We start from the raw sequence: 25,680 nt of genomic DNA on the forward strand, positions 1-25,680 counted from the left end.
AAGGAAAAGAAAACAAAGGTTAGTTCAACAAGATGGTAAAAAATAATAATAATAATAAATAGGTCTAAAGAATGGAACAAAAAGAGGCAAATTGGAAAGATTCAATAAAGAGATAAAGAGCTGAGGAAATCCAAAGTTATGAAAAATGAGAAGCAGGAAAAGAGCGTGGTCAAATTCATGGGCTTCTGAGCAGAGACACCAGCCTGAGGTTAAACACCAGATTCCCCCACTCACTAGCTGTGTTAGCTTAGCCTCAGCTTCCTCATCTTTGAAATGGGAAAACAATAATAATATAATAATAATATAGTAATACCACTTCCTCCCAGGTTTGCTGTAAGCAGCATATGTACATTAAGTGCTTAGCAGATTGTCTGACACCACCAGTGCTAAAGTTTCACAAGCCAAAATGGCTTTGGCAGGAGCACAGTAAATGGAAGGAAGAAGGTATAGGAAGCGGGTGAAGATGGGAGTTGTTCTAGGGATCTGGCAAATCACAGAGGGAGTACAGAGGTAAGACATGCTGAGCCCGCTGCGAGATAAACTCAGAAGCCTGCCTGTTGAGCACCACCCCAACGAATGATAATGGTTCAGAGCCCCTCGCACAGTGTTTGACTTTCCTGTTTGTCTTCCCAGCAGGAAATCAGTGTCACACTCCAAAGGCGTCCATCTAGATAAGTGTAGTTCCATAAATTTTCATGCTGCCCAGGTTTACAGCAGAGCTAAGCAGATGCTTCAACTCTTGTCAATCGTCTTTGAAACAGCATAAAACTCCTTGAGGCATGAATCATGAAAATCTCCCTTTCTTTTTTCTTATGAATTTTACATTGAGCCATATCTGCTTTTAAAAATGGCAACATGTTTCAAAAATCTCTCTCTCTCTTCTCTCTCAGGTAGCTTAACAAACTTAAAAGTGTTATTTACTCACCCCTCAATCAACAAATTTTAAGAAAGAAGTAGTTGTAGCAAAGCATGTGGGCTAGGAATGATTTTGTATCTCATGTGCTCCTTCCCCCAAAATTATTACAGTGAAAAAATCTTTTTTTTTCAAAAATAAATGCTTTTACTTTTCAAAGTATTCTAAAATTAAAAAGAGATAAGAATATTCTATAGATGCCATCCAACGATAATGGCTAGATTAACAATTCCTGTGCAGCAGAATATCAGAGACTCAGATTTATGTGTTAGCAGCTCTGTTTACACTTCTATAGGAATAAACTTGCATGGGAGTAATGCCAAAAAAATACAAAATAGGATCTGAAGGCTTCTTTATAGGAGACTAAGGAACTGGGCTGAGAAATCACACCACAGAGTCCCTCTACCTGGTGGAGTATGCCCATAAAGAGCTGTCACACTCCTTTAAGCATCAGATCAACTTGGACGTCAGAACTTGAGTGTCCAGATAGACTCCCACTCCAGCTATCTGTTCCTATGAGAGCAGCATTATTCACAATAGCCCAAATGTGGAAGCAACCCAAGTAGACATCAATGCATGAACAGATAAGCAAAATGCAGTACAGACATGCAATAAGATATTAATTTAGTCTTGAAAAGGAAGGGGAAAAAAAAGAAAAGAAAAGGTAGGACATTCTGACACATGCCACAACACGGATGAACCTAGGACACGACGCTAAGTGAAATGAGTCAGTCACAAAGAGACAAATACTGCATGACCCCACTTACACAAGGGACCAACAGTAGTTAAATTCATAGAGACAGGAAGTGGAGTGGTGGACGCCAGAGGCTGGGGAATTGGAGGAATGGGGAGATGTTGTTCAACAGGTAGAGTCTTAGGTTGGCGAAATGAAAAGAATTTGGGAGACGGATACTGATAATGATGTGAATATATTTAATACCACTGAACTGTACACCTCCAAGTGGTTAAGACGGTAAATTTTATGTTATGTGTATTTTACCACAATTTAAAACAAAACCAAAACCAAAAACCAAGTCCATAGGAGCCAAAGTCAAGGAAGCACTGGATATTATTAATCTCTGGTTACCCCTCCTCTCACAGCAATGCACTCCACCTTGTGTTGTGGAGCAGACTCCCTGGAGCCCAACTGCTCCCTACCACACAGGTAGCTGTGTACCTAGGACAATACTGGGGACATTTTTCTGTTGCCTGTATCCTCACCTGTCAAGTGGGATTAGTAACAAAACCTATCTCCTAGGGTTGTTGGGAATTTGTCTAAAAGGATTTACTGCAGTCTCCCCAGTGCTCGGCGCCATGTAAGTGTGGAATAGATGCGAGAGGCTGGTCCATTTTTCAGTAGAAGAGTCACATCCTATCCTTGGAATTTCTGATTAGTTTTGGCAATGATCAGATTAACGTTTCAGATACCAGGTGAGGATTTTATATCTGAGAGGCGTCACTGGCCAAAAATGAACCAAAACTATTTATCAGCAAGTCAACGCCCTGGACTCCAATTCCATGAAGCAGACACAACCCTGTGTGGCATCTGCCTCACCGAATCAGTCTCCCTGTAAACAGCTTGGAACTCCTGGGAGTCCCAGGTACCCTGTTTCTGAATGGATCATTAAGACTTTGTGACAATTTAACCCCGTGGCCTCTTAAATAAATAAAATGTCCTCTCATTGCCTGTCAGATATTCAAAAGAATCCCATTCTAAATGAATCCTTTAAAAGCAAACAGCTTAGTCTGTTAATCAGAATTTCTTAGTTTCTAATTGCCTCTCTATTTAAATGCCTCTTAAAGACAGTACAAAAAAATACCCTTTGATTTTGACACATTGATAGAGAAAATCTCTAAGGATAAATGGCTGAATATTTTTACTTTGTAGAAGGCTGGTGGGTTTGAGGGGCCTAAAAAGACCCACAAAAAGCCTTTTACTAAACTAAAATTCTTCCTACAGGATTGAAAATTAATTGTCAATATAAAAATAGCAGCTGTCTTGAAGGTGGTTTGGAAAGAATATAGCATCTTTTAAGGAAGATATCTGAGTACATTTTACAGTAAGTGAAACTTGATAACTTCACTGAAACACAGCAGCTTTGAGAAATCTAAATAAGTATCATTGTCTTGTTTGTTAAAATAGCACATTAAAAAATATTTTGAAGAGACGGCAGGATGCTTCTGACAGCTGAGTAGGAGGCTCCCGGCCACAGAGCATGATGCTGAGCTGTTAGTTCTCTAAGCTAATCTGTTTAGTATGAAAAAAGGAGGGGGGGCGGGGGGAACTTAGTTGAAGAGGGAAAAACCACTCATAAGGAAAAATCTGTTCAACACATATGAAAATATTTGATTTATTTTTCCTTCTATATCTGACTGCTGGTGTGAAGCAAATAATCTCTAGAAGACAGAGAAAGAAATCCTAGTTTACAAAGAGAAAAAAAAAAAAGACGAGACCCTTTGGTTTCACTGCTACTTCCTCCTATCTCCTTGATATCCCAGGACGGTTATAGAGCTTCAAATGAAAATACAGATTATAACTGAAATGGTATGCTAGCCTTATGCTGTGATTCAGAATCTAGCTTTAAATTTTTACAACTATGAGGTGTTTTTCCCAGTTATATCTCCTTATATACAAAAACTTTACAAGGGAAACAAAAGCAAAAATAAACTACTGGGATCATACCAAAATAAAAAGCCTTTGCCCGTTAAGGGAAACAAGCAACAAAACAAAACAACCATCTACAGAATGGGAGAAGATATTTGCAAATGATGTATCTAAGGGGTTATATAAAGAACTTATACAATTCAACACCAAAAAACACAGATCATTCCATTAAAAAATGAGCAGAGGACATGAATAGTTATTCCAAAGAAAACATCCAGATGGCCAACAGGCACATGAAAAGATGCTCAACATCACTCATCATCAGGGAAATGCAAATCAAAACCAGAATGAGAGATCACTTCACACCTGTCAGAATGGCTAAAATCAAAAACTCAAGAAACAACAAGTGTTGGCGAGGATGTAGAGAAAAAGGAACACTTCCCACTGCTGGTGGGAATGCAAACTGATGTAGCCACTGTGGAAGACAGTAGGGAGGTTCCTCAAAAAATTAAGAACAGAAATACCATACAATCCAGGAATGCTACCACTGGGTACTCAGCCATAAAAAAAGAATGAAATCTTTCTACTCACAAGCAACATGGATGGACCTAGGAGGTATTATGCTAAGTGAAATAAGTCAGAGAAAGACCAATACCAAATGATTTCACTTATGTGTGGAATCAAAAAAACAGAACAAACAAACAAGCAAACAAAAACAGAAACAGAATCGTTAATACAGAGAACAAACTGGTGGTTGCAAGAGGGGGCTCGGGGATGGAGTATGTATAGGGGATTAAGAGGTACAGACTTCCAGTTATAAAATAAATAAGTCACAGAAGTAAGAAATACACCATAAGGAATTTAGTAAATAATACTGTAATAACACTGTATGGTGACGGATGGTGACTACACTTCTCCTGGTGAGCAAAGTTTCATGTACAGAATTTTTGATTCATCATGTTATACACTTGAAACCTACATATTGTCAACTATACTTTAATTTAAAAACTTTCAAGACAAACAAGGAAAGCTGCCAAATTTCATTGAGGTAATTAATATATTAAAATTCCTACCAGCCACTTGCTTTAACATCTGGTCACTTCTTGCTGAGCTGTCATCATAATGTTCAAAAAGTGAAAACGCAGCAGGCATTTTCTCTAAAGAAGCAGTGCTCTCCATTGCAGAAAGCAACCTATCAGAGGGAAGACATTTCCAAGTAAGTCAAGAAATTATCAACATACAGAATGAAAACTAAAATGAGTTTGTTGGTGGTGGTGGTGGTGGGTTTTGTGAGGCACTGTATCCAAATAGGAGATAAACTGTTTTGATGTGTAGAAAGATATGTCTAAAATTTATTTATTCTTAGTATCCTTTGGGGTAACTGGTTAATATTAGAAATTCCATGCCTATATTCTCAAATCTGAATAGATTCCATCAAATTACACAGTCTCAATATTACATCTGTAATCCTAAAAATTATTGTATTCTAATGATTATCTTTTCCTTATTTCCTGAAGTATACAAAGGTTGCAAGCCCATCTAGAAATTCACACACTGTATGATGTCCTTGCTGGTCTTCACCCTCCCAATTATGCTTCTAGTTATTTAGTCTTTCAAAAACTGTGTTCACCTCCTGTGTGCCAGGCACTGTTCTGGGTACTGGGGATACAGCAGTGACGGAGCATAAAGTCTAAATTCTTAAAAGACTAAACAAACCGCAGTTTATAAGCCAACAGCATTTATATATTCAAGACCCTCCTGGGAGGGATGTTAAGTCTTAGCATTTGTATCCAGGTGTAAACTGGGCTTTAAAACAAACGAACAAAACAAACAAACAAACAAACAAACAAAAACAGGTTGATTCTGAAGAGGGAAAAAGGTAAGGAGAGATTGTAAAAGCATTTCACTTTAGCATGAGGGGCCTAAAATTTGGTTAGGAGCTCTCCTTTCTGCATCTCGCTCACAGGAGATGAGAATTATATTCCAGCAGTTAAGCCAGTTTTGGGGGAACTCCATCAGCTTCATTAACTGCACCTTTTATGGACTTCTTGGTTTGCACCTCTAAGCCTTTGCTTTTGCTGTTGGAACTTTCTTCTCCTACATACTGTATGGCTCTTTCTTCACTTAACCTAGATCTCTGTTCAAATGTCAGCTCCTCAGAGAGGCCAGCCCTGAGTATGCCACTAACACAGCACTAAGTGTCCCTGATATTCTTTATTCTATTAAATTTTACTTCCTCAACCCATTTCTTTCTGTCTTTCTACTTCACCAGAATATCATCTACGTGCAGAAAAAGACTCTTTTGTTCACTGCCATATTGCACTGTGTTACTTGGCACACAGTAGGTGTTTAACAAATTTTGAATGAGTAGAGGACACTTTCACTTAGGTGAGAATATCAGGATCTCAGGTCTGGTAAAACGTTTTCATCAGTGTGAGGGGAGAAGATTATAAAATATAACTGAAATATTTAAAGAGTGTCCACTATGCTCATTAGGAGTTAGGGGCCACGGGCCACCTTGAGAGCTGGGGAATGGAGACAGAGAACAAACAGGAGGTTTGTGGCTTGACTGTGAAGAGCCTTTTGTGTCCACCAAGAGTTTCCATTTTATCTTGTAAGGCAAGGAGAATCACAGAAATATTTTCACAAGGGAAGAATTTCCTGGCATGAGTCTGAGAAAGGATCAGAGCAAACAGAGCAGAGGCGCAGTGAGGTCTGTTGGGAGAAGCCCACAATGCTCTGGGTGAGGGAAGACATCATGAGCCTAAAAGGAGGGCTTTGGGGGCGCAGAGGCCACATGGAGATGACAGATTGCAAATTAACAAACAAGGCTGACGAGTACATATACTAAGCCTAGTCAACACACATCACTGACTAGATGGGAGACTTCCTGAAACACAAAAGTTTGTAGATACCACAAGTAAAATGTCTGCGTTTTCCCTTATGCCCTGACCTGTTCAATTTTAACATCCATATGTGAAAGGGTAAGTGAACATCTTTTTAAGAGTAGGTCCTACAGCGGTTGAGACTCTCCTTTTTCATTATTATAACATAAAAAAGCAAACTGGAGAGGGGGAAAAATGCATCTTCTTAACAGGCCAGCATTTTCTAAGCAAATGTGTTTTTCAAAATATGCAAATATTGAGTCTAAATATGTTTGACAGCATTCCTTAATTTAAGCAGTTTTAGTGTTGAGAAAAATAATTTAATAGACAAGCACTGCCTTTAGAGATATAATATGAAGGGAGGGAAAAGAAACAAAGTAAAAAAAAACAAGTAGATAATAAGCACTTCTCATGGAAAGGAACACTAATAACATTGAGACTGTGAGGCAGAAATTGTCTTGAGCACATTAAAGCCTTCTTTTTAGTGAAACGATCAAGCTTTACCACTTTTACGCATGTGTGTCTATGTGTGTGTACATATGTGCATGTCTAAAGAGGCTGTCATTAATTGCTCACATTTCATCACCAAATCCCAAATTTGCCTGTCTTTTTTCTTCACAGAAAAATAATGATTATCCCAAATCTACTCTCCTTTAGGGGGCATGGCATGCAGCTTTAGCAGAGATCATTCATTGTCAACTGGACAATGAAATAAAAATTAATTAAAAAAACACACATGAATAACGTCAAGCACAAAACCAAAGAAATGGTATTTAGAATTAAATGAATGACAATTCATATTAGCAAGTTAATATTCTAATGTTTAGAAAAATAAAAATGTACTATAGCATTTTTAAAGGTAAAAGCATTTGCAATTTTTTATTCACCAAGTTTTCCTGTCAATCAATATGTTCCATGGGTAGATGAAATGTTAAGTAAGCACATAATGCATCCAATATATATGAAATGACACTATGAATCTGTGTATTTTTAGATAAAAATAAAAATCAGTAATACTTAGAGAAATGTATCATTTTTTAACCATAAAGAAAACTGGGAGCAAAGCCTGGGTCTGAGTTCCTAGACCTGCCTGGTGTGCCTCAGACTCCTGTGTGATAACTGGTAAACATGCAGAGCTCTCGTCCCACCCTGGATTCTCCTCTAGTGGATCTGGGATGGGGCTCCAGGGGCTCTAGCTTAAGAAACTGCATTGGTAATTCAGGCACAGCCAGTTTGAGGAACCACTGGGCCATCACAGACCCATATAGACTGTTATAAACCAGAGGTTCTCAACCCTGTCTGCCCATTAAAATCACCTCAGAAGCTTTAAGAATGTCCAGCCCATACCCCCAGACCAATTAAACTGGAATCTCAAGAGGTAAGACTCAAGTGTCAGCACTTTTGAAAGCTCCCTGGGTAATTTAATTTAAGAGAGCCATTATAATAAAACCCTATTGATTAATGCCAATATTAATATGCAAGTTATTTTCTTAAAAGTTATTAGCAATATTCTACAGAATAGATTGTTTTTAAAGGTAAACAGGATTTATCTGTGCAGTTTTCATTATCTAAAAAAATCAGTTTTCTATATTTGAACATATCACAAATACAAATTTTTTTGTTTTGCTGTAATGCTCTCTCATGGTTTATCACTGAGTAAACTCACAATTTTACAATTTTTAAAATTTACATTAAAGGAGTAAAAATGATAAGAACATTAGGCTCAGCTAGTAGAAAGGGCCTTAGGTCTTGCTCTGGGGCAAAAGGGAAAATGTGTCAGATCAGTACAAGCAGTTCAATATCAGATCCTCCAAAACATAAATATAGATCTGATGGTATCTGTTTTTATAGACCTTTCCTAGTTTCTTGTTGAGTGTTTTGCCTCTTAAAAGTAATGACAAATTTCCCTTAGATTAAGTGTTAACAACAGCAACAAAGACAAAACATAATCAAAAGAGGAAGATTCATTTAGATTAGCTGAGCAGAAAGATAAGTGCATGTCTATCTTTTGAAGAGAAAATGAGAACATTCCATTAAGATTACATAAGTCATAAAACTACTCAAAGCAAAAATGAATGATTCTTTCAAATGCTCATATTTAACCAATAAGTCTAAGTATCTACACAATGTTCTATATGCAATGACAAGAAAGATGGTCCAGATTAGGCTGAAAACATAGAACACATCTCAAGGAAGCAGTTAAAAATCTACATTATGATAATTGTTATTTAACTAAAGCACATGCAATTTTCTTTCAAAGCTGTCGTTTAGCTTTTAAAAGCATAGTGTCTAAAAGTGAAACTTCAGTAGCTCAGTAAATGTATGTATTTTTTAATTGGCAGCTCATTTTCTAGAAAGCATCAAAATATTAAAAATAAAGCATACAGTCATGCTATTCTCAGTTGCCACTACATTGTGCCATGTTTTATATACCTTTCATTGATTTCCTCAAACGACTTATGAGGGAATGAGAACGGGAGAGAGAGAAAGAGAGAGAAAGAGAGAGAAACTAATTAACGACAAAAGGAAAAGCCAACCAAGAGCGTTAAGATTATGCATGTTCTATAACTTTTTAGCTTTGCTGAGGTTATTTCTTTTGGGTGGCTACAGCTCCGACAGGAAGGAAATCAGTGCCCAGAAGGGGTGGCAGGATCTGGGCAGGGACAGAGGGTGCTTTAGTTTCCAGTTCTGCTCTACTCTCTGTGCTAAGGAAGGCCAGCAGTGAATTCAGCAGCAAGGCTGCTCCTCTCTACTCATTAACAAATGGCTTAGCTTCCAGAATAGAATTCTCCAAAGAAAAAGGACTTCCATTTGTTCAATGTGGGGTATATACCTAAAATGTAACCAGTAGTTATCTCTGAGTGACACCTTCTTCGTGCTTTTCTGTATTTCCCAAATTTTCTAAAATGGATACATATCACTTTCATAAGCAGGAAAAAAATGCTTTCTCTTTTACAATTTGTTCTAGAGAAAAAATATTCTTATCAAACAAAGGTAAAGTTTCTTAGGGACAGAAAGAACTTCATTAATGTTATACTTCACAAGAGGTGCCTAATTTTAAAAGATTAAAGCTTAGCTTGAAACATAAAGAAAACTGAATGATTTTCAGTCTCTCTTGAAGATGCCATGTCCACCTCACTCAAATTTGTCCTGGCTGGAAGTATCCCCAAGTCAAAAGCCTATCTCCAGACTTTACTAGAGAGCTGGGATGACTGGGGAACTTTGAAAGGGAGGTGCCTACCATCAGAAGATGGTGCTTTCTCCCAGTTTGACAGTTAGGTGCAGGACTGGCCTATACTACTCCTGGTTAATCCCAGTTCTGTGGAGAACCAGTACGTTACTGAATATTCTAGGGAATTCGGAAAGCAAAGAGCTGCCTCTGCAGTGCAATTTCAGGATCCCCCAGGGGAATTGCAGTCCACAGGATACTTGTTTGAATTAAGGAATCTGGTCCCCAGGAAGCCCCTTGTAAAAACATCTACATGTTACATGAGAGAGGTATCACATTATGTCATCCTTTCTCTTGCTGCAAGTATACTGAAACGCTGCAAGTATACTCAGCCACTTGGTGAAGCCTGGAGGGAATGGTCCCTATGAGACATCTCTTCAGATTAGGGAGTAGGGGTGGAGAGGATGGGCCCAGAGGCCAGTATGAGGATGCCAGGCACTGGGAGGTCAGACTGGCACCCAAAGGGAAAGCACAGCATGAGGAAGGTTGTCAGGCTGTTTTCCTTCCCTCTTAGAAAGTGACCAATCCATGTAACAGAATGAATGGATGATGCTGGGACCTGACTTCCATGTGTCCTTCAGCTGGATCTGGATGTCAAGACTGTAAGGATTTTCTGGGCCTTTTCAATAGGTATCAGGCATGCCCTAATAATTTTTAAGCGTCAGAATTATATAAACCCCACACTTGGGGTTTATATAAAAATATAACTTGGGGATATATAAATAATCTTGGGGAACACTGAAAGATGAATTCTAAAAACTAGTCTTGCGTGAGTAGAGCAGATACAGGGTGTCTGGGCCTGTTTTAACTGGTGCTTACCGTCAGGAAAACAGTCTCATCAAGCTCCTCTGCTTCTCTCACAATGCTCTCCAACGTGTCTTTGGCCGTGTCCATGCTCTGTAGAAAGTGGACCATCTGGTCATGTAAGAACTCCATCTTCTTTTTCTTCACTTCCTCAAAGCTCTGGGCCTTCTCATCATACTGTGCTAAAACCTTCTTCATCATCTCCTCATTCTGTTCTTCTAGCCTTTTCTCATTTTTACTACAGTTCTCCTAAAATATAAACAAACAAAACCACTTCGGAATGAAATCAGAAGTCTTATTTTCATGTCTTAATCTTTTCTTTTGAGAGAAACACTGGCCTTTCAAATAATTGACCTCTTATGTCTTGTTAAGAGAATCACAGATTATGAGCACAGTCTAAGTTTCCAACCCACCAACCCCCTTTGCCATAGTTAGCTTTGCAATAAAGCTAATTGTAAGAGTATTATCAAGAAGGATTTAGTTAACCAAACACACAAAAAAGATACTTGTGTGACTTGCCCACTTGCATCTCCACAGGATAAAACATGAAAATGGCATCACAGTGAATGAAGATCCCTGGCCTTCAGGTAATAGAAAGGCTTTAGTGCCATTTTCACCACTCCATTGAAATCACAGAGTGAGGAAGTGAGCAGCAGGATATTGGACAGGGAGCTACATCCACAAATGCTCTCCGGGGGCCGTGGTGGGGGGCACAGTTTCCACCACAGTAAGAGAAACTTCATTGCCTATCTGGACAAATCCAGATGCCTAACTGTTCTCACTACAGGGCTAGTGATAAGATGATCATATAATTTATAGTCTAAAACAGACATTTGGTATGGGGCACTACAAATAATTAGCAGGTGTTAACTGATCTACAACAGGAATTAAGCAGACCCCTCTCAAGCAAACTAGGATGCATAGTTGGCCTAATGATAAGGAAACTATGCACCAGCCTTCTGCAGGGACCCTCCGCCTCTTCTGATTGACCAGGGAGGATGCCTGGACCATCTCTGCATATGGATGGAGCATTGCCCCTTCTTCACTGTGGAGGGAGCAGGGGCCAACAGCTAGGAGGGCATGAACTCATCAAAGGCAATGGTACCATGAGCAACACTCATTTGTCCTGGGTATGGACATTGGGCAGTGGCTTTGAGCATTTCTGCAGAGCTAGTTGGTAAAGGAAAAGATGGTGGAACACATAAGAACTCAGACCAATTCAAATTTTGGCTCTCGAGTTACTATCAATTTACTGTGACCTTGGATAACATACTTAACTCTTAATTTCTAATCTATAAAATGGGAACAATATTAATAACCCTTGTATAGTTATTATAAGGATTAAATTGGATAAAGCATGCAATGATTTGTCCTATCATAGTAAGCACCCAATAAATGTATACACGTTTTTAAGGGCAAGACATTTATTAGAAAGGAAATGGTTTCACTGATTACACACAGATGGAAGACTTTCAAAAACTTCATTTTTAATGGAACAAAACCAACAACAGCAAACCATATATGCACACACAATCCCTAATTCAGATTGTTCTGGTTCAGAAGCATTTCCTTATGATGACATGAACAAACCAGGTCAAAGTAAAAGGGATATGGTAACTTACCTCGATGGTGTTAAAAAAAGATTCTATCTGACTAACAAAGGCTTCAATCCTCAATGACTTTTCTTGTAAATTATCAAGAAATTCTGCTAATTGGACCTGAAGAAAAAAATTAAGATCTGCTTAGTATATGACATTTGAGAAAAGAACTGCAAGCAGTGAGTTCTAATTTCCTTATAAGTTTAGTATGTTTGGTAAAGATTTACCATATCATGTTCACTAACAAATCAATCTTTAAATTTTCTTTGCTGCTTCATCTAAATTGAGTGTAGATAATTCTGTATGATAAACAATTAGGAAGTCTGTGAGTACAAGCAATAGAAAGTTTATTTTCTTACACAAGAGGAAGGACTTCTTGTTGAGTAGGTAAGTTCAAAGCATACTTGTTTTAGTAAACCAAGGATTTGAATTCTTTCTCCTTAGTAAAGCCTCAATTTTTATATATTCTCTTCTTCTAAGATTGCAGACTTTTTGCTGAACTGGCCCAACATACCCAAGTAGTCTTCTCACATTTGTGCCAATGGCCTCAGATGTGCCTGGATCACCTGACTCTGAGAAGGTGATCAGAATGTCACCAGGCCAGAAGTTTAGCATAGCAAATGATGAAAATTGTCTACTACAGAGACCTAAAGGTTTTAGTAATCCTCAAAGAGTTAAAATACTCAAGGAATGACAGCCAAGTAGAAAAGGTATAGGTGATGGAGAAAGATGGTAGCTATCTTAGCCGTAGTTATAAACCCAGCTATACTACATCCTGCCTAACTTAACAAGGAACAACACAGAGGCACCTGGGTGGCTCAGTGGTTGAGTGTCTGTCTTTGGCTCAGGTCGTGATCCCGGGGTCCTGGGATCAAGTCCTGCATCAGGCTCCCTGGGAGGAGCCTACTTCTCCTTCTGCCTGTGTCTCTGCCTCTCTCTCTCTGTTGTCTCTCAACAGAGAGAATAAATAAAATCTTTAAAAAAAAAAAAAAAGAAACAACATAAGTAACAGAACTTCAGCTGCCTCATCCACTGTCCACAGAAAGATGGAGAAATTACACAGATGGAAGCCTCCTCAGGATCTGGTATCTGCTCCCCTCTGTAGCCCTTGCCTATTCTCCACAAGCCTCATCTTTCCTTGAACTCTTCTCACCTATGTGCTTTTTCATGTGGTATTCCCTATCTCTAGAATGTCCTCCATGCCCTTGATTGCTGGAAAAACTCTATCCTACTGATGGCTCACCCAGGCTTCACCTTCCCTAACTCTTCCAGTCCCACTGCACCATTCCACTCCCTCTCAAAAGGTTCCTTTCTCAGAACATTGTACTCCCACAATGCTGTACTGATTTTGAGGGGCCATAAGTCCATCTTCTTTTATTTTTTGTTTTCATTCTCAATGATTAGCACAGCTCCTGCCATGGAATGGGGGGTCAATAAATACTGAGAAAGAGAGAGAGAGTGAAGGAAGAAAATAAAAAATAAGTGGCAAAAAATAAGCCACCACAGTGGGGATGGCAGAGGAGGTGAAGTAAGGACCTGGATGATCTGTAAATGCAGCCACCAGTTCCTGAATAATCACAAATGGCCTACTAGATGCTAGAGAATTCTCAAGCTTTAACCTTTTAAATTGACTTCTAATTTTTAAAAGTTGCCAAACTGCTCTTAATCTTCACAGTTGATTTAATGAAACAAAGCAGGTCTCTTTGGCTTTAGATAACTAGTTTTCTACCTTTTTTTAGTCATACTGTTTAGAGAAGTTTAGGGGTAAAAACTTCAAAATGGTTTCAAAGCAGGAGATATATCTCCTTGCTTTTGAAATTTGTTTTAAATTGACAATATTTAGACAGAATTATTTTTTAATTTCTTAAACTCAGAGATGAATAAACCATAATTAAGAACACTGAAAAACATCTAGCCTTCTTTCTGCTGACAGTGCCTGGTAGTTGTCAGTTAACAAAACCAAGTGTCATCACAGAATTGGGCACATTTCATTGCTAAAGCATCCAGAAGCCTGAGACTTCATTAAAAAAATTGCCACATCCTCTACCCCCAAACTTTATCTAGGTAAAGTTTCAACAAAATTTCACCTTGAAGAAACAGAACCAATGTTAGAGAATTGAGAAGTTTAAATGGGGGGGGGGGATGCCAAGATTCTAACATGTCCTTTTTGAAATCAAAATGAGCCTAACAATTATTTAACAGTGACCTAATTGAATAATCATATTGAAAATTGCTATCATTAGCGAGGCACTGGGCCAAGCAATATGGATATACAGTCAAGAATATGAGGTCTGGCATCAGACAGACCTGGGTATCAATCCTAGTCTGTCTTCCGTGATCTTGGGCAAATCATTGAAACTATCTGCACCCATTTCATTACCTGCAAATTGGTGATGATAACAGGGTTTTTATGAGGAGTAAAAGATACCTTGTGTATAAAAAACTTAACACAGTGCCTGGCACATAGTGAGTGCTCAATTCTTTTGATTACTTGCATTTTAAGATCATTCCGGCTAATGTAGGAGAGGATGGCTTGAAGAGAGAATTCCAGGTAGAAGGCTACTGAAAGTATGTAAGAATCTCAAAGACTAACTGCTTGATTTCCACTAATATCTTGGGAGAAACAGAGTATTTATAATCACATGCATAAGGATATGTATTGTGACAAACTTTTTAACATTGGGAGTCTATAGACACAGAAAGAATGCAAAAGCTCTCCATTCTTTATATCAACCTTATACCCAAAAAGGAAATACAGGGAAAACCAAAATTTAAAACTGTATTGAATATTTTATAAAACTTGCAATAAATTTGCTCAATGTAATATAAATCTGTGTGTTTAAAGAATGATAGTGTAGATAACAGAAAATGAATTATATTTTATGCTTGAAAGTATATTTTTCAATTTAAAATTGTTTGGCTTTTTCAGATAATGTTAAGGGCTACCACCATAAGACCCCTCAAAGACTGTGACCCTGTGTTATTTACACTGGTATTGCGAGAACCTAGAAAAATGACTGACACATAGTGTATGTCCAACAAACATAAGTCAAACTAATCTTAACTAGATGCCTAGGAAAAACTTTTTAGCTTTCTTTCAGACTATTTTGCCTAAATATGAATATATCAAATATTGGTCATTCTTTAAGTTGAGAAAATATGAAAAAAATTAAATGTAAATGTATTATTATGTACTTATATACTTTAAAATCTTTTTACCTTTACAGCACTTATAGCTGTATCAAGTGTTGCAACCTCATGGTCTTTGTGCATGCCAAACATCTGGTCAACTGCAGAAATTGGGCTTTTGCAAGTGTAACAGTATGTGTCAATCTGGGACTTTTTCAGTTCCTTTTGTTCCTTCTCAGTTGCTAACTCTGAGGATAATTGTTCTTGTTCTGTCTTCTCTCTAACCAACTCCTTCTGTTCAGCAGACATACTTTGTTCCACCTCACTCACAAATTCATTTTCGCTGACGTGTTCAAAGGACTCCTTTCCTTGAGATAACACATCTTCAGGCGTGGGTTCTGAATACAGTTCCTCTGATAAAGTGTCTTGTGCAACCATTTCATAATTCGGGGATTCTGCAAATTCATACTCATCCTGAACAGGGCTGCTGTGAAGTCTGTCTTCACTTGGCTCCGGTGGGACCATTATTTTAGGTTCTTCTTGCAGTGTTTCTTGAACACAAGTTATGCCTGATGCAAATTCTTCCTCTGGGAAGGACACTTGCACTGGGACATTCAGATTGACTTCTGGACTTGCACTTGCTGCTTCATTATTCTGACTACTTGTTTCACCTGCTCTCTCCAGGACATGATGGGTGTCTTCAAATGGAACTGCATAGCTTACCATCTGGGTAACCACTGTGACTTCCTCACTGATGGGAGTTTTCCCTTGCAGAGCTTCATTGTCAAGGGTCTCCAAAAGGCCTACTGATTCTCCTTCCCCATAAGTAGCTTTCTGTTTCTCTTCCAGACTCTTCTCCCCCAAAATAGTTCCAGACCTCCCCCAAATGTCCCCTTCTACAGCTATTGATTGGTATGAATCATCCTTACCAAATGTTTTTTCTTCCAGACCTTGGCCTTGGTCCTTTTGAGTTACAGATGTGTCATGGAAAATGTCATCTTTGAGTATGTACTTCTCAAAATATATTCCTGTTCCATCATCAGTGTCAGAATTCCTGCTTGGAAGTGATGCCTCAGATTTCACACTGTCACCTTCAGAAGCTGTCTCCTCTTCCTTGTTTTTCTCTCCAACTGCTTGTTCATATAGGTCCTCGTAAAAAAATGCAAGTGCAGGTGGCTCCTCCAGAAGTTCTGGATTAATGGCTTTAGTGGTGGTAGGAAATATCTGGGTTCGTGACAAAACTCCTTCTTCTGCACCAAATAAAGGCATTCCAGGTGACTTTAAGTCCACATCTCTATTTATGCTCTTTGCAGCATCTTTGTCAGCTGATTGCCGGGTATCCAAAGGCTTCTGGGTCTCTGGGTGAGATAACTTGCTGTAGTCCTTTTCCATCCCATAGAAGCTTTCATCTAATTTCACCAAGTCATATTCATGTTCCAGGGCACTTTCCTCTGAACTTTCTGGGAAAGGGACAGTCTCTTCCGTAACTGCCTTTGGGAGTTCCACTTCAACATTTGATTTCCATGGAGCTTTTTGTTTTTCTGGGTCTGGGGAGATGTTATAATCAATCAATGTGTATTTTTCAAAATAATCTTCTTCACTGGGAACTGTGGGCTGATTAAGGGTGAAATCATCAGTTTCTGAATCTGTGGGTATCTCCCCTTTCAGGGTAAGAGATTCCTTTTGTTTATCTTCTTGCAGTGATGTAACTTGATCAGAATCTTCTAACGTAGTCTTTAATGATTTATGGCAAGAAACTGCCTCACTGCGGTCATGAAGGGATACAGTTTTAAAGGAAGCCTTCTCTTCCAAATATTCTAACTTATCTTGCATTTGTTCACTTTCTTCCTGATCAACTGAAGAAATAAATGCAGAGGCATGAATATTCAATATTTCGCAGCCTTCAGAAATAATACTGAAAGCACTCTTTTGATCTTCTGAAAGTCCTGCTGGCTTACTAGTCACTGCAAAGTCTTCATCTTTTGCATACGTGTCTCCAGGCTTCTCGGATATTTCTCTAGGAGGAGCCATTCTACCAGCATTGATTGCTGATGCATTCTTTATAAATTGAGCATAGTTGCTGCTTGCTGAAGAGCCTGGTTCACTTACATGGGCGTTTTCCTCAGCCTCCATGTGGTGCTTTGAAACAAGAACCGATTGTTTAAACATTTCAGATGTTAGATCTTTAGATGTTTGAAGAGTATGGACTGTATGCCCCTCTGGAGTCAATTCTGACAGTGACATTTCTTGTTTCTTCACTGTACTAATTTCTGGGGAAGTTCCTGAAACAAGTGTTTGTGATTTCACAGATGACAACAAATATGGTGGGGTTTCTAAGCTCTTTGTTTCATCAAAAGGATGATCTAAAATCCTTTCAGACTCTTTAGATGGAGATCCTTGTTTCATACTTTCTTTTGTAATATCTATTGAACTACCTTCTGATGGCTCTGCCACTGTGTCCTGGCCCTTTTCTTCATTGTGACTTGCCGTATCCCTGCTTGACTTTTCCAGTGTCAGATTTCCTTCCTGAGGTAAAGAGTGGCTATCTCTTTCATCAGGATAAGGAAGATCCACTGGAAGGAAAGTCTTAGTTTTCTCCACCAAAACTTTACTTTCTTCTCTTGAATGTGGTTGAGTTCCTACTGCCCTTGTTTCCCTGATCTCCGGGTGAGCCTCTAAGAGCACTGTTCCTGATTTTTCAGTAACTGATACAGTTTTAACTAATGAAAATGGCTGAGTTTCATCCAAAGAAGGACATAAGGAGATATTGGATTCTTCAGGCACAGACCTAACTACATTCACAGAATAAGGCTGAATTTCCTGCTGCTGCTTTCCTTCTGAAAATACTTGTGACAGCTTTTGTTTTTCTTCTTTCTCCTGCTTCATTATTGTGTATCTTTCTTTGTGGTCTTCATTCTGAGAGACTTGCTGCAGCACGGCTGCAGCTTTTGATTCTTCCAATTTAATAGGGCTGGACCCATGTGCAATCTGTGCCTTCCCTATTTTATTGTCTCTAAATTCTAATGGGACCACAGTTTCTTGCTTTTCTGCCAGTACCTTCCTTTCTGCCAAGGAATATGATCTGGTTTCCAAGTCACCTTTCTCCTCAGTTGGGCTAACAGACCTGAGTTTTGTTTCCTCTTCAGAAATTTTCAAGGAAGTAGGTTTTAGCATTTCTTTCTTCAGCCTGTCTTCACCCAGATCAATTAAACTGCATTTAGATTCTTCTACTGGCAAAATTATTGTCTCTGGCTTCTCTGATTCCTTCGTGATATTTTTACTTGTGAAGCTAGATGAGGCTGATTTTGGCTGTTGTGGCACCTTATCTACTGCATCAAATGAAAAGAGTAATTTTTCTTTTTGATCACTTCTTGGCTCTTCCCTAAGAATAGAAATATTCCATTTAGATGGAGCAGAAATTTCTGGCTTCTGAGCTTTTTTACTATCAGTAATGTGAAGAGGAACAGCATTTTGCACTTCGTCCGCATTGGATTTCTCACCCATGGGAGAGTAAGATTGAATTTCATGATGTTCCTCACCATCACCAGAAGCAGCTACCAAGTTTAGGTCCATTTCCTCTGAATAGTCTCGGATTTCTTTTTTCCCATAATCTTCACTAGACACCTCAAAGATGGATTTTGGCTGTTGTAAAACTTCCACATTTGATAAAAATGTGGGTTTTTCTTCAGAGTCTCGGCCTTCACCAGATTTAACTAAAGTACCTCTGGATTTTTCAGCAGGTTTAAGTTTTGCCTCTGGTAACAGATGATCAGCTGGTTTCTTGGTTGCATTAAAGTCAGCTGGAGCTGCTCCTTCAGACTCTGCCATAGGCACTGCTTTGTCTACAGATGGACTTGGCTGAGTTTCTAAATCTTTTTCAGCAACTTTCTTATCTGAAGTGCTTGATCCAAAGAACAAACTGGACATCCATGATGTGAAAGATAAAATTCCTTTCTTTCCCTTCTCCTCGGAAAGGACTGGCTCAACTGCCTTTGGCTGCTCAGGCAACTTTTGTGTCACCTCAGGTGGCTCTGTGGGCTGAGGTTCTTCACTGTCTTGGATTGAGGAGAGGGGTTTTATTGGTGTGGGTATTTTCACTTCGGATGCTGGCTTCCCACTTTCATTAACATCATCTACAGCCTTTGACTGAATCATTTTTGCTTCTTCTAATGGCTTCTCTCCAGGTAAAGGAGATATACTTCTGTGTGCTTCTTTTTCATTGCCTGAGGCAAGTTCTGCATCTTCTGCTAGGAAATGGGCTGCTTTGGCGGAAGAAGGAATAGTTTCTGATTTGATTTCTTCCATTGATGGGCCGGATGCTGGCTTCTGGAAGATTCTTTCAGAAGGTAGTTTGATTTCTTCCTGGCTGACTTCTTTGCAAGGCCTGGAAGATTCTGTGTTTACTTTCTCCAGTATCATACTTTCACTTCTGATAAAAGAGAAAATCTGCTTCCCCTCTGCTTCATTTATCTCTACATTTCCAATTGGAACTAAAGATTTTGGTTTGGGGGCCAACTTTATTTCTTCAGAAGAGTACATTTTAGTTGATAAGGCCTCCATGTCACCACTAGTGACACTGAGTGTAGATACTGGCTCTTGTAATGATAAAGGAATTTCTTCAGAATGTGGCAGAGGCTGCTTTCCAGTCTCACATGTATGGTCTTTATCCAGCAGAGCAGCCTCGAGCTGTTTAACACCTAGATCTTGTTTATCTGCAAAAGACATGCTTACATCAGGTAATTTAACAGCTTGATCTGAATGAAGTGCTTTTCCGGGCTTCTGTTGTTCCTCAAGGAGGTCAGAAGAAACTACCTCTGATGGTTCTATTATACTCTGGGGCACACGGAATAAATTCGGTTGGTCTCTTTCTTCACTTGGTTTCATTTCAGCGTCTCCTATCACTTGTGTCTTCGGAATTCCTGTTGACAGTAATGGGCTTATTTCTTGCTTTTCTCCACTTTTAATGTCAGCCAAATGGTTCAACTTCTCTGATAATCCTTTTAAAGAAAAAGTGTGTGGCTGAAGTTCTTTGAAGCTGTCTCCTTCAACTAGAGGGGTCAATGCTTCTTTTGACCCCAAGCTGACTACCTTGGGGGAGAAATATTTAACTTCTTGAATCTGAGGCTCCTCCTCTAGGCATGATAAAACCTCTGAAATTTTGGGGTCGACTGTAGCTGGCACATGATGTTCCCTGTTTTCTTCTTTTCCTTCTCCTCTGCCCCCAAACTCAGCGAAGCCCTTTTCTAAGACAGAATCCTCTGTTTCAGTTATGGGAGATTTTATTTGTTTTGTATCTATGGATCCATCTTGCCCACCTAAACTACAAGTGAATTCTGACTCAGCGCTTGGTAATTCTGATACTTGGTGTGGCCTGTCTTTCTTTTCAAGTTCCAAAGAAAGCTCTGCCAGAGAAAGATCTTGTTTTTCTGACAGGAAATCTCCCTGAGCTGTGGAAGATGGCTCCACTGTCTGTCTGTTCTTATCATCTCTGGGGGTTGAAGTTAAGTCTGCTGACACTAAATTTTCCAGCTCAGGAGAAGAACTTTCCATTTCCTCATTTTTGTCTTTTAGAACTGTATGTTTGGGTACAGGTGACATGTTTTGTGAGGAAGGAAGTTCAATTTCTTTTTTCTTCACCTCACCACCTTTGTTGAGCAAAAGCACATGTTCAGGACCTGACACCTCTGAAGCAGACACAGAATTCTTTTTCTGTGATAAAACCAGTTGCTCAGAGTTGAGGACTGTTGCAAATGAAAGACCTTGTTCATTTTCTACCCTCTCATCCTTTGATACATCTGAACGCTGAGAAGACAATGCTTTGGTTATTGGCAACCCAGGTTTAACTTCCTCAGTTTCTACGTTGGACAAAGAATGCTCTGGTAGAGAGGATATTCTTGTAAGTGAATCAAATTTAATTTCTTTCTCTGCTTCTGACCAAGCTGGACGTTCGGATGCAGCAGTTTCAGTGGGAGAAGTAGTTTTCCTTGCTACCTTCTTTTCTTCTTTAAAAAGTGAATCCTCATCTATAGATGTCACCAGTGGTGGCAAACCACTTCCTAATTCACTCTTTTCTACTTCTGTTACGACTGGATGTTCTATAGGCATGGTAAAAGATAAATCTGTTGGGGTTTCTTCTCTTGCTAACTTGGTTAAGCTTGAATCATGCTGAGTTACAGAGGTTGTAGTTATTGAACAACTGGGTTCAATTTCTTCCTTTCTTTCTTCTGAAAATTCTGGTGCAGGCGGTCCAGGTTCCGTTTCCTCTTGCACTCTTGGTGGAGTTGAATGCAATGCTCTAGATGTATCAGCTATTTTAGGGTCGTGTTTCGCTTGCATTTTTACAGCTGATAAAATCTCAGGTCCAGACAAAGACGTGTCCTTTAGAGGTGAATATGGTTTTATTACTTCAGGCTCATTCTCTGACAACATCCTCGGTTCTAGTTCAGATGTCACATTTGGAGCTAAATTGGGTTTTACATCCTTCTTTGGCTCATCTACCGAGTCAGGCAGAACTGAATATTTCATTCCAGACCCTAGAACATTTGGAGGCTGAGGCTCCATTTCTTGATCCCGTGATATATGTGCTGTAGCTTCTTGAGAATCAGGCACAATTTCTTCCTTACTTTTAACTTTTAACAAAGCCATCTGTTCATTTGCAGCTTTCGGAGTGAGCGATGCTTTGGCTTCTTGTTCCTTAGGAAGTGCATGAACTGAATCAGGTGAAACTGAATATTGAGCAGAATGCAAAACAGGCTTGGTGTCTTCCTTTACTGGTAATGATTGTGCAGGTAAAGAAACAGGTGTTGCAACTACTGACGAGCTGGTCTGAATTTCTCCCTTCTCCGTTTCACTGGTTAAATATGGTGAAATCGAGTCTTCAGACTCAGATTCTGAGAATGCTCGCGTCACCTGCTGCTGTGTCCAAATGAGATATTCAGATACAGATGTTGAGGTTGTTTGAGCATCTGGCTGAACTCCCGTGATCTCCCTTTTATTTGTGGAAGGTCTCAAGTCTTCAGGTGCAGACATTGAAGGGGAAGGTTTGTCTTGTTGCTTCTGTGATGAACTCAGGTGCTCAGGCACGGGTGTGGCAGCCGTCAGCACAATGTCTTCCTCATCTGCTTCTGAAGAACAAAAATATCCGGAAGCAGATATTTCAGTTACCAGAGAATCATGCTCAGATTCATTTTTCTTTGTTTCTGGGATCCTATATGGTGGGATTGAAACTTGTGATGCTGAGTCTGGTGAAAAAAGTTCAATTTCCTCAGTGTCTTCATCTGATAAAATAGTGTGCTCAGATGGTGATGTTAAACATATTGGAGAATCACACTCAAATTCTCTTTTCTCTGCTTCCTGAGTTGCATAGGGTGAAAATGAGAATTCTGACACAAATGCCGAGTCTGGAGAAAAAGGTCCAATGTCTTCTTGCTCTTCTTCTGAGAAATTCGTGGGTGAAGAGGCACCTTTTAGATTTAAAGGGGATCTGTGGACAATTTCTTCTTCCTGTGATTCCGGTGTTGCATATGGTGGTACTGAAAATTCAGAAGTTGAGGTGGAAGAGGGTGTGTACTCCATTTCTACTGTCTCTTCTGATAGGACCACATGTTCAGATGAAGTGGCTGCAAATGGCAGGGCCTGGCATTCAGAAGTCTGCTCAGTTGTGGATGGTGGGAGGGAGTGTTCAGAGACAGAGGCCACATCTGGGGAATATAATCCGGTGTCTTCCTTCTTTTCTTCTGACAAAATCATGTGCTCAGAAATACCTTTTGATTTTAATGGGGACACATCATCAATTATTTTCTTAGAGGGTTCCTGTACTGCACTTGGTGGAACTGCATTTTGGAAAGTCGATGTTGAATCTGGTGTGAAGTGCTTACTTCCTAGGTCCTCTACTTCTGACAGGACCCCCTGTTCTAATGTAGCAGTTGAAAATAGTGGGGCCTGGCATTCAGAAGTCTGCTCAGTTGTGGATGGTGGGAGGAAGTGTTCAGAGACAGAGGCCACATCTGGGGAATATAATCCGGTGTCTTCCTTCTTTTCTTCTGACAAAATCATGTGCTCAGAAATACCCTTTGATTTTAATGGGGACACATCATCAATTATTTTCTTAGAGGGTTCCTGTACTGCACTTGGTGGAACTGCATTTTGGAAAGTCGATGCTGAGTCTGGTATGAAATGCTCACTTCCTAGGTCCTCTACTTCTGACAGGACCCCCTGTTCTAATGTAGCAGTTGAAAATAGTGGGGCCTGGCATTCAAAGGTCTGCTCAGTTGTGGATGGTGAGAGAGAGCGTTCAGACACAGAGGCTAAAGTCTCAAATTCCTCATTCTCCTCTTCTGAAAAAGTTGCATGTTCTGATACACCTTTTACAGTGGATGGAGAAACTGACTCTACTTCTTGCCTCTCCAGCTCATGGTTCAAATCCTGTGGGACTGAATATTCTGATACAAAAGCAGAATCAGTAGAAACAGACTCATTTTCCTCTCTTTCTTCCTCAGATGAAGCGACATGTTCAGGTATTGATGTTTTCAGTGATGGTAAAAAGATCTTCTCTTCTTTCTGCTCCACTTCAGGGGCCAAATATGGTGGGAAGGGCTTCTCAGAAATAGATGGACTCTCTGGGTATTCAAGTTCTATGATCTCCTCTTCCACTAAATTAGAATCTTCAGGTTCAGGGGTAGCAGCTATTGGTAGAGAAGTTTCTACTTCTTCTCTCCTTGGTTCCTCTAACACTGGAGGTTCAGAAAGAGAAATGGGTGGCTCAGGAATGTTTTCTTTCTGCATTCCTTTGACATCCAGATGAGGAGGGGTTTGTTGTTCAGAGACTGCTTCTGCCCTTTCTGGTGAAGTCAGGTCTTCTGTCTCTATGCCAAAATCTTCCTGGATGGATGCTGCCAAGCCTAGTGCACCTGTTTCCAGAGAATCCTTTTCTGCTTCCAGTGAAATAGAATGGTCAGCAGAATACACATCTTCCTTCTTTACCTCATCCACTAAAGGTGGTAAGATTGAAAAGTCATGCTCTGAAGTCACAATTTCTTGTAAATCAGGCTCAAATTCTTCCTTTGCTGTTTCCAGGAACCCAGTTGTAGATGTATCAGGTATAGGAGAGGAAGGCTCCATTTCAAGGAGTTTTGCTTCATTGCCTGGCTGTTGTGGCACTGACTGAGGAGGGCTGAGCTGTACTTCTTGTTCTGCTGTGTCATTACTTGCATGAGAAGAAACTGTGTGCTTGGTGACAGATGTGGCCTTTAGGGGAGAATCAACGTAAATTTTCTTTTTATCTTCATGACTGAATATGGAGGTCAAGGACTCTGATCCTTTAGAGAGTGCAGCTTTCCAGGGTGAAGCAAGCTCTTTTACTTTATCATCTTCTATGCTTTGGGCTACTAATTTGCCTGTTGGGGAAACTATATTAGAATCAAGATTGCTCATATCTGGCTCTAGACTAATGGATGCATCTTTCCCCTTCCTATAATGAATTTCTTTAATTACATAACCCTTTGGTAATGTTCCATAAAATTGTAGAGGAATTAATTCTTCTTTAACTGAGTTAAACATCTTAATTTTATATTGTACTGTTCCTATGTAGACTGGCCTTAACACTAAGGGCTTGTGTTCTTTGTATATTGCCCCGGTAATAGGAGGTGTACTTGAGGTGGTCTTCTTTTTTCTCATTTTATCATAAATGCCAGTAGATGACTTCTCTTTCTGGGTCTTTAGTACCTGGCTTTCTGAAATTAAAGAATTATCTTTTGTGTTTGCTGGAACATCTTGAGATTCAAGAGAATTTCTTTTTTTGTTGCTTTTCCGACGCAGTGATGGTGAGCCACGCTTTGACTTGGGTGCTCTTTTCCGAACCTTTTTAACTTCATCCACTATAAAGGAAACATTTCCTGGAGGGGAATTCAGAGTTGACCCCTCCAGACTACACACACCCGAAGTTTGACTCTCTTCTGAGGCCCAAGGAGTAGAAGACCTGCTTGAATTGGTCTCCCACGTTATTCCACTATCTTCCCGTTGAACCGTCACCATGGAAAACGAGGGGTCAGATATAATACACTTCTGCTTGGTCTTGCCCTCTTCATCTTGGTCTGATAAACTAAAGTAAGCAATAATATTATTAATAATCATATATATTAGTAATAAAATAACAGCATATTAATTATACATGGAAACAAGTCAATATCCTATTTTTACTAGGTAATGGATTAATGTGAAATTTACAGTATACAAATATTGACATCCATATCAAAAATGGGTAAGTATGCAAACTAAAGTTTAAAACTTGAAGTCAGGACATGAAATATAATAACACATCCCAGCTGGAATGATTCAGTTCACTTCCTACCTTAATTGGGACTGTTCCCCAGACCTCCCGTGGCTCACCCAATCACTTAGGCTCACTCTGTGGTCACCAGAACCTTCATCACAGGCCTTCATCATTTGTGCCCTCCCTGTTACTACTACCACACCCTGACCTAGCTTTTTATCATATCATTTCTAGTTTATTTCATTAG

At 39.5% G+C, this 25,680-nt stretch overlaps 1 protein-coding gene across 5 annotated transcripts in view; it reads right to left on the minus strand.

Annotated features, from left to right (window-relative positions):
* CMYA5 (cardiomyopathy associated 5) overlaps positions 1 to 25,680 on the minus strand; it is an 89,529-nt gene that overhangs the window by 28,828 nt on the left and 35,021 nt on the right. For 3 of the 5 annotated variants that reach the window (XR_012015451.1, XM_072793747.1, XM_072793750.1), the window contains exons 2-6: positions 15,254 to 25,262; positions 12,059 to 12,154; positions 10,452 to 10,685; positions 8,837 to 8,859; positions 4,592 to 4,710 (exon numbers count right to left, since the gene is read on the minus strand). Coding sequence is in view for 2 of the 5 variants with exons in the window: in XM_072793747.1 (XP_072649848.1) it covers positions 4,592 to 4,710; positions 8,837 to 8,859; positions 10,452 to 10,685; positions 12,059 to 12,154; positions 15,254 to 25,262 (10,481 nt within the window). In the remaining 3 variants the exon portion in view is untranslated. The remainder of the gene's footprint in view (positions 1 to 4,591; positions 4,711 to 8,836; positions 8,860 to 10,451; positions 10,686 to 12,058; positions 12,155 to 15,253; positions 25,263 to 25,680) is intronic. The other 2 variants (XR_012015452.1, XR_012015453.1) reach the window with 1 other exon arrangement.

Source organism: Canis lupus, chromosome 2 (assembly GCF_048164855.1).
Source record: "Canis lupus baileyi chromosome 2, mCanLup2.hap1, whole genome shotgun sequence".
Lineage (NCBI taxonomy): Eukaryota > Metazoa > Chordata > Mammalia > Carnivora > Canidae > Canis > Canis lupus.